Raw genomic sequence first — 13,428 nt, 5'->3', positions numbered from 1 at the left:
CGGCGTTCGATATGCTGTCAAAAATTTGGAGGAATAACTTTATCAGCTTAAGAACAAAGCTGCGACTGTTTCGCACAAATGTCGAATCTGTGCTTCTTTATGGGTGCAGCATTTGGAAGGTTACTTCAGCCATAACAAGAAAGATGCAAACCTTCGTAAATAGATGTCATTGTCTTCGTAACATCCTAAGGATTTTCTGGCCAAACCCTATTTAAAATGAGGTCCTTTATAGAAGGACAGGTCAGGAAGCTATAGAATCTATAATAAAAAGACGTAAGTGGCAAGCACATGGCGCAGGACAGTCGAGGCGGAATCAGCGTCACTAAGCAAGAGTTGGAGGGAGCTGATACACATATCCGGAAACCGTACAAGATGGCGCGTAGGCGTAGTAGACGCCCTATGCCTCTTAAGGGGTCCCCAACGGACTTAACAGGTCTGAGGACCTTAGTAACTAAGTGCCACTCATGGATTTGAAAAATTGTTAAATTACAACTTAAAGCGACATAGGGCGCATTTTATTTCACTTTTATTTTTTCGTCTTAAATTAGAACAAATGAAATAATAACATACACAAGTAAGTTTTTTAATATTAAAACGGTAAACTTACAATGTTCAACTAAATGATTATTTTCACAGCTTATGTAGTGCGTGTTGTTTCTAACTCCCCTCACAACATCCACGGGGTAACATTTTTACCTTATATTCTGCCTAAATGTATTATTATCAGTCTAATGGGATAACATAAGAAAAAAAAAGACAAAGAGAACACAACATAAACATATTATTTAAGACAAGACTCCTTCTTAGTTGAATTGAATTATAAATTTTGTGCAGCTGCTAGGCGGTTCTCCTCCCATTCTTTGCGATGCATTTTTTTGCGATGGGAATGCATATTGGCATTTGAGTTGAATGTCTTCGGACAATAGGGACATGTGTAGAGAACTTCTCCAGTATGAGTGGTCATGTGTTCCTAATGTTTAACAAAGTAAAGATAACAATCAAAACCTCAATTGATTTTATATCGTACTTACCCTCAAGCCACTTGCTTTTTTAAATGCCTTCTCACACATGGGACACTTGTGATTACGGGCACACCTATGCACGTAATAATAATGCCTCTGTAACGCAGGTTCATTGGGTGCAGTTTTACCACAAATGATGCAGACATGTGGTACATTCAAATCAGCATGTTTGGCACTGATGTGTCGCTTGAGACAATATTTATTTTTCAATTTAGCTCCACATTTATCACATTGTTCGCCCGGAACTGGAATGCCAGCATGCTCCAGCAAATGCCTCTGGAATGCTTCTCGACCGCGTATGGACTTTCCACACTGGTCGCAAATCTTTCCATAAGTATTTTGGTGGACGTTGTTGATGTGCGCTTTTAGTGTGTAACTCGATGAGAAACTAAAATTTAGAAATAAGAAAAGTCAATTCTCTTGGGAACAAGATAAAAACAATCTTACAGTTTATTGCATTCCTCACAAGGAAACTTCCGCTCTTCCTCGGGTATATGAATGTGCATATGACGTGTGAGCAGTATTTCCTTAGAGAAGCTTTTATTGCACTTCTCACACTGAAATACCCGCTTGTTCTCCTCAATATGCATGTCCATGTGAACTTCCAAGCATCGTCGATCGGCTAATACCTTGCCGCATTTCGGACACTTGAAACGATCCGGATCCAAATGAGTATGGATATGATCGACGAGGATACTTTTACTGTGGAATTTTTTGTCACAGCAGGAGGCGTATCCCCGCTTGTTGTGCTCAGTGCGATAGTGTTTCCGGAGGGTCGAAAAGTTCGTCAGATTGATGAGACAAATGCCACACGAAAGCTTCATATGTTCCTGTATAATATCATCGTACTCTTGCGAGAGTTGTTTCCTTTTGATAAGCTCATCAGAGACCTGCTTGGGTGTTGTTTTTCTTGGTGTACCTTTGAGGGGACGGCCACGTTTTTTCGCAGTCGTTGTTTGTGCTTTTGGACTGGTTGTTGTTTTTTGTTTTTTATCTTTAGGTTTGTCGTCTTCTTCGTCATCATCTTCATCAGAATCATCATCGTCGTCGTTATTATTATCCCCATCGCCGTCGCCGTCTACATCTGAGTTTTGATCTTGCCACTCTCCTGATGATTCAGGTTCATCATTACTCGATATAGTTGTATTTGGTTTTGTTTTAGAGTTCTTCTTTAAAACCGCAAGTGGAACTTCAGAGTCTGAGTCTTCTCTTTTTTCGAAGTTCTCAGAATATTGTGATGTTTGTGTGACCTCACCAGTGGTTGTCTGGAGTTCAATACTGAGAGCAGTGTCTAGCAATGGAAAGGTGTTCTCGATGTCATCTTTAATATCATGTTCTAATTTAATATCTAGTTGAAAGGGAATACAAGTTATCATTTCAATTTTTTAACAAAACGTGAAGATATCAGTATCTGCTGCTTACCTGTAACCCAAGTCAAATGAGCCTCTTCAACTTGCTTAAAAAATTTGTGAAAAGAATGCAAGCTATCCCAGCAAGATGTACAAATGAATTTTAAACTTTTGTCATCTTTGCTTGGCTTTTTAAGAATGAAATGTAAATTAAAACAAATTCATTTTTCTTCAAAACTCTTTTAACAATTATATACCAACCTGGATCCAAAAATGTTTACTTATTATGCTGCATATATTTAATTCTAATCCTTCTTCACTAAATATATCAATTATTTGAGCAGAACATTTGTTAACACATAAAATGCAAAGCATTTTGCGAAATATTAAATTGAATTATGGTTTTATTTAATAAATATAGGAAAAAACTTTTCTGTTGTTTGGATATTTTCTTACTGTTTTGTTTTATTGACTGACATTTGTCTGACTTTACTTGTTTTTGAGTATTTTATCAGTGATGCCAATTACACCCTTACACCTCTAATACACTATGAATTTTTGTTCATGGAAGATTTTCGAAATTTTAATGAAAATTGCTTACATGAAGATAATTGGGATCAAAACAAAGACGAAATGGAGTATATTTAAATTATGGTCTTTTAAAAAACTTGTAGCTTTGATTTAAAGATACTTATGGTTGTGTCAGAAACTTCTGTTCTCTTAATTTCAATTTCAAAAAGGTAAATATCTGATAAGTAAGTGTTGATTTCAAGAAGAAACAAAACGCATACAATTTAATTTAATGCCCAATTATGTTTTAAAAATGATCTCCTGCTAGTAATCACTGCGACTGAATGGAATATGAAGCTACTTTGGATATTTCAGCAATTTCGTGCTGATCATTCTCTTCCAAGACTTCAATAGTCTCTGGCTTATATTTGCAGACAAGCGAAGCGACTTAACATAAAGCTAGGCATACACAGTGAACATGTTCGTTTGCGTTAGCCCACACACGACAAACACAACGGCGAATATTAATTTCGGGACCATTTTTCAAGAAAGAAGGATGTGTGAAAAACAAGCGCAAGTAGTTGCCCTAATTGCAATTTATTTATGTAAAAAAAAATAAAAATAGAACAAAAAAAGGTTATGGATGAAAGGCCGGCTTCAGAAAGTCTATGTTATTAAAGTGCCATAAATTTGACACATATTTCTTCTTGCTCCCGACTTTTCACTTCTCTTGGTTTTGCTCAGTTCACTTCTGTAGGAGGCGTTGTGTTTTTTGTAGAATGTCCTTAGTGGCACTTTGGTCTAGTGATGTGAAAAGTAGTTACTTTTAGGTAATCGTTACTCTAGTTACTTTTTTCAAACTAATCGTTACTTTTGAATTTCTAAAATTTTAGGTCCAATTGATTCCTCTTCAGGTGGTGAAAAGTTATCATCGTCACCGTTGCTGCACAGATAAGGTGAGGATGAGGATCTTAAAGTGTTCAGCCCACATGCGCTTCCTATTGGATTCACTGATTTTTGCAGTTCAATCAACCCAACCACGCTCTCTTCCAGATTGGTTAAACTTATATGCTGTGATGTACCACCCCCTGTGGTTTTCAAATTTAGCTTGTTGTTGGTAAGCTTTCTTTTTAAATTTCCCTTGTAATGGATCCATACCTGTATATGTGTATATACTTTGTAAAAAAATGATGGCTTTTGCATTTAGTTAAACTTACTCTTTGCCATTCTTTCGCTGTTCTTGATGGTGGTCCAATGCTATTCAGTTGAACAGCTATATTTTCCCATTTTTCGTCTTGGGTTCTTTTTGTGGAACCGAATTGTCCCTTGCCTCTGGCCAGCTCAGGTTTCTGCTGCAGAACCTCAATCAACCTCTCGAATTGGGCAGGTTTAGTTATTTTTAATCTAAAAACATTATTTTCTTACAGATTTTTATATTATTATTTGTAAAACTTACATTTTTTTCTCCATTTTCTTTTAAAAAAATTGGTTTTCAATGTACTGTTGATGCCTACCGTTATTTTTTTGTACACACAAATGCACTACACAACTAGTAAATATCAGTTGCTGAATTTTGACAACAATCACAACTGAGAGGCAACTCAACTGGCTTACATAATACCCCGAACACACTTAAAAAGTCAACCATTTTTTAGTTGACTACTGGTTGACTTGTGACAGTCAACTAGTCCAACAAGTTGTGATCGGTAATACCAATTGCCGGATTACAAATCAACTTTGTTCTTAGTTGTCTTACATAATATCAAAATACCTAATCATTGCCTTTAAAACTTTGTTTCAGAACTATTCATATGTCGATTTACATAATTTGGCTATCAAATTGAATTGAAAGGTATTACAAAACTCAATAAAAGCTTTCTTCTGATAGTTACAACTGGTTCTTAACTATTTTAATTCCTGGTTTAATTACGCAGCGCTCATTATTAATATTTCCTTTGGAGTTTTCCATGGGTAAATTTAGATTACCGTCAAAAATTGTTATTTTTTAGTGGCGTTGGAACGCGATTGGAACTATTTTTTTTTTTCAATATATTAGTGCAACTTCGTGTACATATTAACAATTTCGGTAGAGCAAGAGCTGTCAAGTCCATTGTTGGTATAGTAATTAGCATTTTTTGTGAATATTGATCAATTTGAGCTTAAGAAGTTAGATTACAGCGCCACCAATTCGATTTAGATTTTCCTGTTCTGTTTTTTTGGTACATAAGTAACCTTTGTTGTGAATATTTATTAGTTTAATCCAAAAATTGTAGGCTAGGCCACAAGTAAATTATATTTATTGTGAATTTTTATGTTGCCAAAGATGAAAGACGAGATCTTTTTGTACAAATCTTAATTTCTGTATAAATAAATGCCACAAATATTAACAGTATCAACAAATTTAGAAACTCTTCCACTTTCTTTTCCAATATTTCATTTCCATATAATTATTTTTAAAATCGTAATCAGTTTCAGTAACATTATGATGTATTTCGTATCAAAAACTAACAAAATTAAATCCAAAAATATATCTCAAATGAAAATTCCAAAGTAACTAAAAGAAATCAAATCCAAAAGTAACTAAAAGTAATCAAATCCAAAAGTAACTAGAAGTAATCAAATCCAAATTAGCGCGGACCAAACCATATAAAATATAACGCTGTTCCATTATAAAATGGAAAACAAAACTGAACATAAATAAAATTAAGGCTGTTAAAAACACCAATTTCGAAAAAAGTTTTTTTCAATATTTCTTTCTATTTTCTGTCCTAAAGCAATTTATTTTAAAATACGACGTGGCAGAGCTTAACAAAATTAAAAATAGTGGGTCATCTTTATTCCTTATCGTTATCCCAGCTCGTATATTCTCGAATTGTTTTGTAAATCATTTTTTTTTATATAAAGGAATTGTGATTTTACGATACAAATCAAAGATTAGAATATACAAGCTCATTAAGAATTCCATCGGAATCGAAAACTTTTACGAATTTCATATAATATAATGCAAAATTGTATGAGAATTTCCAATACGAACGTATTTGGTTATACGATTTTCCGGAATTCTTGATAGGGCTGATTAAGCCATTTTCAATCTTTTCCCAATAGAATACGAACCTCTGAAAGCCTTGTTAAAAACCTAACTTAACAAGTCCCAATAGTCTGTTTGTTTAGATTGGAATTCATTAAATCTATAATTATTGCACTACTTGGTTAACGATCACTATTCTTATAATATGTTTAACTATTTTCTTATATCGAAAATGGACGAGAAGTGTAAAGCCGAATAAGTGCAGGAAGCTTTTAATCTCCTTAATAGGAGTATGTATAGCAAGCTAAACCATAATCAGGAAGATAGTTATTGTTTCCGTAAACGTTGAGGTACAGAGAAAGAATAACAGGGCTATTCTGCTATTCATCGGGGGGAATTTTAGTTGAATTTTCACTAGTCACTATTCTGCTATTTTTTCAATCGAAGTGAATCTGTGTATGTCGGTAATGTCGGTTATACTGCGCGGTATTCTTCTATTTACATGAAAGCATTAATTCTATACAATAGCGGATTTTTCATTTGATGTCTGTTTTGTTAGATGTTGTTAGTAAAATGTATGTAAAAACTAATTTATTGCTAAATTTAGAATATTTGTTTTATAAATAAGAGATTATTAACATTTTTGGGGGAAGAACGACACTTTCTAACATTTCTCCCAAGGTCTGTTTTTTTTTTTTTAATTTTTTTTATATTGTGCGCCCACTAAATGGGTACCCTTATAATGATTATACACAGTGCGAGCAATTAGAAAAGGAGAATAGGATTAGAAAGGAGAAACCTTGTAAGAAACATTGTAATGAGTGGGAAATATTGAGACTGGTAAAGCATTACGCATTCGTGTAGTGCGGCTGAAGAAAGAATCTCTGCACTTAACAGTACGTCCGAAATTGGGCTCTAGGGTAAACTGATGGGCATTCCTAACAGTACAAGTATTACGTTTAATTATTTAAGGTGAGGAATACAACTGGCTATTTCAATAGAACATTATTTATATAAATAACGATAAAACAATGACAGGCATGAAACCTTGCGGCGGTGTTTAAGAGAGGCAAATATCTCGGTGAGAGAACGATCTCCTATCATTTTTAGAAATCTTTTTTCAATTCTACCCAGAAGACTCAAGTATGTTATTGGGGCTCCAGCTCAAATATGAGAGTTATACTTGAGTTTAGGACCAATAAAAGCCAGATCAGATCCTTTGCTTACAATTGGAATACAAATTTTAATACTGTCCATTTCTAAAATTTAATTAATTCTGTTTAGGTGGATAAATTAAACTTAATTTTTTTATGAATCAAAACAATTTATCCAACATTCTCAAGATTGTCACATGAATAGCTGTTTACGTGAATGTCAAATTGGTTTGGGATAATGTATATAGCTTCCCTGGTGGATAGCAGAATGCAAAGGCATTGTGAAAGGGAATCGAATATACGATCCGGTTGTGGAATCATCTAAATGATTGTTGATAAATGAAAATCAAAATGATAGAATTTGATCTCCATAAGGTGATAGTCAAATTGATACCTTAAAAACTGTCACAAAAAAATGTGATAGTCGTTTTCAAACAACGCTTACACAAACGACTGCAAATATTTCTTAATTCGCTTTGTTACTTAAAAAAAACACATTCCTGTGACCGACAAAGCTTACGACATTCGAAAAGAGCAAGAAAAGTAAGAATTTTATTCAAAATCAGCCAATTTCTAACTTTTATTTAGATATTTTATAAGAATCAAGGCAACAACACTTTGAATCTGAAATTGTTCAGCCGAATTGCATTGAGTATGATTAAATGAATGAAAATGATAGTCAACTATCACCTTAGCCGATTCCAACCCAGGTGAATAGCAGAATGGGGCTGTATGATTTTAAATAGTCCCAGAATGTTCATAAACATTAAACAAAAATCAAAAACTTCCACGGAGATTTATTTGGAGATTACAAAGGGAAAAAATGTTTTAACTTTCTTAATTTTAAAGAAAACCTTGGTCTACAATGAACTTTTTCCAGACCTGATATTTTTTCCAATATAATTTTTCTTTCGATAGTACGCTAATTCAGCTTTTTTTCCAATAAAACTTACATTTTCCCACTTTATATTTTTCTTTTAATTCCAAAAATATGGATGCACAATCTGCGCCAACACCTCTTCTGCAATTCATCTCCGTTTGTTCGATCGCAAATCTGACTTTATGAACATATCATGAATGCAGTGAGGTTTAGGTTGGGCAGACGTTTATGAGAGCACTCATAATGATCAATGATTAAGAAAATTTATTTAAATTAAACAAAAGTTTTTTTACCCATCGTAAAATAAAACATTAAAAATTATTCTTACACATAACACTAATTTTATTGAAAACCTATTTTCAATATTTTCTTCCTAAAATTAATAAAAAAAAAATAATAATAATACACAAAACATAATCATAAATAGCTGAATGCTAAAAAAATATATTTAATTACTACTGCTGGTTATTCGCTTCGGTGGCATTTGCACTCGCATTGGCATTTGCACTTGCGTTTGCTATTGCATTTGCACTTGCTCCCATGTGAGGATGCCTCCTGTTTTCTTCCCATTCTTTGCGATGCATTTTCTTGCGATGGGAATGCATATTAGCGTTTGAATTAAATGTTTTCGGACAATGTGGACACGTGTAGAGAACTTCACCAGTATGCGTTGTCATGTGTTCCTAAAATGAAAAAAAAAAGTAATTATGTTAAAAACATTGATTCTATTAAAATGTGCATAATCGTGAAACAGTAAGAACATAAAAAGGCACCACAATGAGCTTGTGGACAAAAATAAAAAGTTTTTACACTTCTTAAAACTAAAACCATTTATAAAATATTAAAGTTGGAAAACTAGTTGAGTGATAAATGTTTCATTTATTTCAAAATGTTTTAAATTCTTACATAAAATCTTTTACACATTAGCTTTGAAATTTGAAATGTTGTACCTAAAATTATAAAACCCTTAAAATTCTATATCTGTATACTTACCTTTAATCCTGCAGCTTTTTTAAATGCTTTATCACACATGGGACACTTGTGACTACGCTCACATTTGTGCACATAATAGTAATGCCTTTGTAGCGCGGGAGCATTTGGGGCTACTTTTCCACACATATTGCACACGTGCGGCACAGTCGTGTCGGGATGCATTGCATTCATATGCCGCTTGAGGCCATATTTGTTCTTGAGTTTCGCACCACACTTGTCACACTGCACACAAGGTATGCTGACCCCAGCGTGTTCCAACAAATGTCTTTGGAATGCCTCCCTTCCACGAATCGACTTGCCACACTGGTCGCAGATTTTGGCATATGCATTTTGGTGCACGTTGTTGATATGTGCGCGCAGCGTGTAATTCGACGGAAAGCTGCAAAATGAAAATACTTTAACAACACATCTGTGATAAAAAGGGGAACTCAGGTGCAATCTTACAATTTCTTGCATTCTTCACAGCAGAACTTTCGATCCTCCTGAGGTATGTGAATATGCATGTGACGCGTTAGCAGGGGCTTTTTAAAGAAACTCTTGTTGCATTGATCACATTGATAGATGCGTTGCTTCTCCTCACTGTGTATATTCATGTGAACCTCTAAGCATCGGCGATCAGCAAGAACCTTGTCGCATTTGTCACACTTGAAATGTTCCGGATTTAAATGTGTGTAAATGTGATCGACGAGCACACCACGTTTCAGAAATTTCTTGCTACAGCAAAAGGCATACCCTCGTTCGTTGTGCTTGCTACGATAGTGCTTCTTTAATGTGAAGAAGTTTGTCAAAGTCAATTGACAAATATTACATTGCAGTTTCATGTGCTTTTGTATGATGTCGTCGTACTCATGGGAGAGTTTTCGTTTCTTCACTTGTTCTACAGCGATTTCTTTTCGAGGTGTATCTCGGAGAGTGCCTTTGAGTGGTCGACCACGTTTCTTTGTAGTCTGTGATTTTCGTATAGGTTTGATGTTGTGTTTGATTTCCAACTCGCTTTCTTCTTCTTCTTCGTCGTCGTCGTCATCATCATCAGCATGACCACCAGTGTCTTGCCATTCTGCTGATGATTCTTGATCATCATTACTGGACTGTGTTGAATTGGAGGATTTGGTGCGAAGTTTTATTTTGGATCGAGTTTTTGTAAATTGTGCAAGCGGGATCTCTGAGTCGTCCGAGTCACTTGCATCGATTACTGATAGTTTTCGGCCATGCTCTTCGATTTTCTGGTCTTCATCGGGTTTTACTGCGATTTCAGGAGAGTCTTGGATAGGTGGCAAGCTAATCTCTCCGTCATCTTTAACCTCCAACTTAACAGCTGCAACATTTAATATTGGAATCAATTGCTCGTTGTTATAATGTTTCTTATAAATACAAAATAAGTGTTTTTGCAGACCAGAAATTCAAATTTAAATTTGGTGGCGTTACCAAAGTAAATGACTATGACCTTGATGCTTACAACTCTCTATCGTTCCTGGACGAATAATGTCAGGAATGGAGATTACCTTCAGTTTATTTGTCGTATCCGAACCGCAAATTCGGGAAGGACAAGGGTCAGTAGTAGTAAAAAAAACTAATATGTTTCCAGAGACCTTCGCCTTAACCACCAAACAAAGAGTTGAGTAAAAATGCGCCTCAATAGTAATTCGGAACTCATCGAGCCAAACTTGTATTAAGAAGAAAAACTGATAGTCTAGAAACCAAGTGCTCGAGATTTCAACAGATTGTAAAGTATTTTGTCATATCGAATCTTATACGTAGCGCTTTGGTCTTTTCTTTATATATATCTGTCTTTGTACTAGTCTTATGGTAGATTCATATCATCATCAGATATTTTTTTCTGAATCTAAAGCGAGCAAAACACTTATTTTCTATTTTGAATCATTCAATCCTTCAATATCTTCCTTATTACCTGCATTGGAATAATCCACATTGGAATCAAATGAATCTATTAGTCGGACTTCCACTTCAACAGCAATCTGATCATCTTCGGGCTTAAAGTCCTCTTCGGGTAGAGCTGCTGTTAGCAGAGACAAGTGCGCCTCCTCAACTTGTTTGTAGAATTTGTGAAATGAAAACAATGCATTCCAGCAGGATCCGCAGATGTATCTCGCATTTTCATCGTTTTTATTTGGCTTTTTGTTTATTTTTTGTAAGAAGCGCAGAGAACATTAACAAGATTTTAATTATTTATTATAAAACTTTTATATTTCTTATTTTGTGTTTTGTTTTTTTCTTTCTTGTTTACCTGCATCCAAAAATGTTTGCCAATCACACTGCAGACATTCAGAGTAAATCCTTCCTCACTAAATATGTCGATTATTTGTTCGGGGAAATTTACACATAAAATGCAAAGCATTTTGTTTTGTACAATTTATATAATTTTTTAAAAAATATTTAACAAAAACTCGAAAATATTTCTTGCATTTTATATTTTACCCATCGAACAAAAATTCTTATTTGTCAAAAAAATTTAGTTTTGTTGACCGTCGACATTTGTTTGACAGGAACAATAAAATTCAGTGATGCCAGAATCTTTTTTATATGTCGTTTTATTATTATAAGGCAGGGAACACAAGATACACACGTCCTCGGAAAAAAAATTAACCCTCCGTTTTTACGAAAAAAACAAGAAAAAGTCGAAATACTTAAGTAAAAAATTCAGAAAATAGAAAATCGCGTAAATGTTGATAAGCTAAATACTTGCAGGTACGTGTACGGGAACACAAATATTTATAAACATGAGCATCTCAACTCAACTTCTACTTTATTAAATCATAGAAATCAAGTTATCAATTGATTTAAATAACATTCTGTACCTTAAATGAAATATTAGATTTTTTGTTTTATTATAATAAAGAAGTTTTATAATATTGTATAAAGAATCGACTTTTTATTTAGATCAAAATTTGCAGACATAACAGTAAAGGCCCAACTATAATAGGCATAAGCTAGCATATGCGCGCATAAGTAAACGAGCGAATACAAAGAATCTCAATACGAGTGAACATAATGGAGTCTAGCTCCGTTTCGTTCAATTTTTCTCAGTTTCGTTAACTTAAGCACACTTAAGCAAGAGCGATCCCAGTCGCTCGTCGCATAAGTAAAATCTGACATGTAGTTACGTGAGCAAAATTGCATTATGGGTATCCGCGTAATTTCACAAACTTAAGTGAAAATCACTTAAGTTTGCAAAATTACTGCATAGCCATATCTTCATGTCAGATTTTACTTATGCGGCGAGCGACTGGGATCGCTCTTGCTTAAGTGTGCTTAAGTTAACGAAACTGAGAAAAATTGAACGAAACGGAGCTAGACGTCATTATGTTCACTCGTATTGAGATTCTTTGTATTCGCACGTTACTTATGCGCGCATATGCTAGCTTATGTTGGGCCTTAAGAGTCATTTCAATTCGGTTTAACAAGTTAAACCAGTTTATTTCTTCCATCCGGCGCGAATAAGCATAGCTGCTTATGTAAAAGGGTCAGAGTTCGAGTTTTAACAATTAAATTTTTTAATGATTTTATTATTAAAAAAATAATTTTTAATGCAAAATATTAAATTATTAAAATAAAAACTGTATACGAGGTAAAAAAGTTGTGTATTACAAAACAAATAATGCACAGTACACATTTTTTGCTTTAAGAAAATTGAATATTTAATGAAAGCATACTATACATTTTCACATTATTTTAAATTTTCAAATCCCCGTATATTTTGTTTCCATTTTCGAGTTTTCATAAAATCTTTTGGGTTGAAATTTTTTAATGCAACAAATTTCAATTCAATTTTATTTTATTTTTATTTTTTTCATCGACTTCCCAAACAGTTCGTGCCGTTTTGCATGTGGAATGTATTGGGTGGGGTAAAAATGAGCGTTATTAAAAAAAAAACAGACGGAAGAGATGAATGTATACAAACTCAGCGAAAGGTCGAGGGAGGCAATGAAAAGACCTTTCAATATCTGGAAATCTCAAGGGAGGTCTGGAATTATCAAGAAGGTCTGGAGAATTCAAGGGTGGTCTGGAAATATTAAGGGAGGTCTAGAAACATCAAAGGCGGTTTGGAAATATGAAGGGAGGTCTGGAAATACCAAGGGAGGTCTAGAGAATTCAAGGGAGGTCTGGAAATATCAAGGGAGGTCTGGAAAAATCAAGGGAGGTCTAGACAAATCAAGGGAGGTCTTAAAAAATCAAGGAGGTCTGGAGATTTCAAGGGAGGTCTGGAGATTTCAAGGGAGGTCTCGAAACATCAAGGGAGGTCTGGAGATTTCAAGGGAGGTCTGGAATTATCAAGGGAGGTCTGGAAATATCAAGGGAGGTCTTGAAAAATCAAGGGAGGTCTTGAAAAATCAAGGGAGGTCTTGAAAAATCAAGGGAGGTCTGGAGATTTCAAGGGAGGTCTTAAAAAATCAAGGGAGGTCTTGAAAAATCAAGGGAGGTCTGGAGATTTCAAGGAAGGTCTTGAAAAATCAAGGGAGGTCTGGAGATTTCA

At 34.5% G+C, this 13,428-nt stretch overlaps 1 protein-coding gene across 1 annotated transcript; it reads right to left on the bottom strand.

The window, feature by feature from the left end:
* Window positions 1-486: 486 nt before the first annotated feature.
* On the bottom strand, window positions 487-11,445 carry LOC129950433 (uncharacterized). The gene is made up of 13 exons (XM_056062375.1): window positions 11,182-11,445; window positions 10,846-11,068; window positions 9,381-10,251; window positions 8,937-9,315; window positions 8,400-8,626; window positions 4,705-4,713; window positions 4,099-4,285; window positions 3,753-4,039; window positions 2,633-2,768; window positions 2,445-2,559; window positions 1,470-2,370; window positions 1,032-1,410; window positions 487-970 (listed from the first exon to the last, which is right to left on the bottom strand). Exons 1-13 carry the CDS (start codon window positions 11,290-11,292, stop codon window positions 818-820), a joined length of 3,978 nt encoding a protein of 1,325 aa, XP_055918350.1. The 5' UTR covers window positions 11,293-11,445; the 3' UTR covers window positions 487-817.
* Window positions 11,446-13,428: the final 1,983 nt, after the last annotated feature.

This window comes from Eupeodes corollae, chromosome 3 (assembly GCF_945859685.1).
Source record: "Eupeodes corollae chromosome 3, idEupCoro1.1, whole genome shotgun sequence".
Taxonomy (NCBI): Eukaryota; Metazoa; Arthropoda; class Insecta; order Diptera; family Syrphidae; genus Eupeodes; species Eupeodes corollae.
Note: the sequence above shows the minus strand (reverse complement) of the source record. Positions and strands in the feature narration are given on the sequence as shown.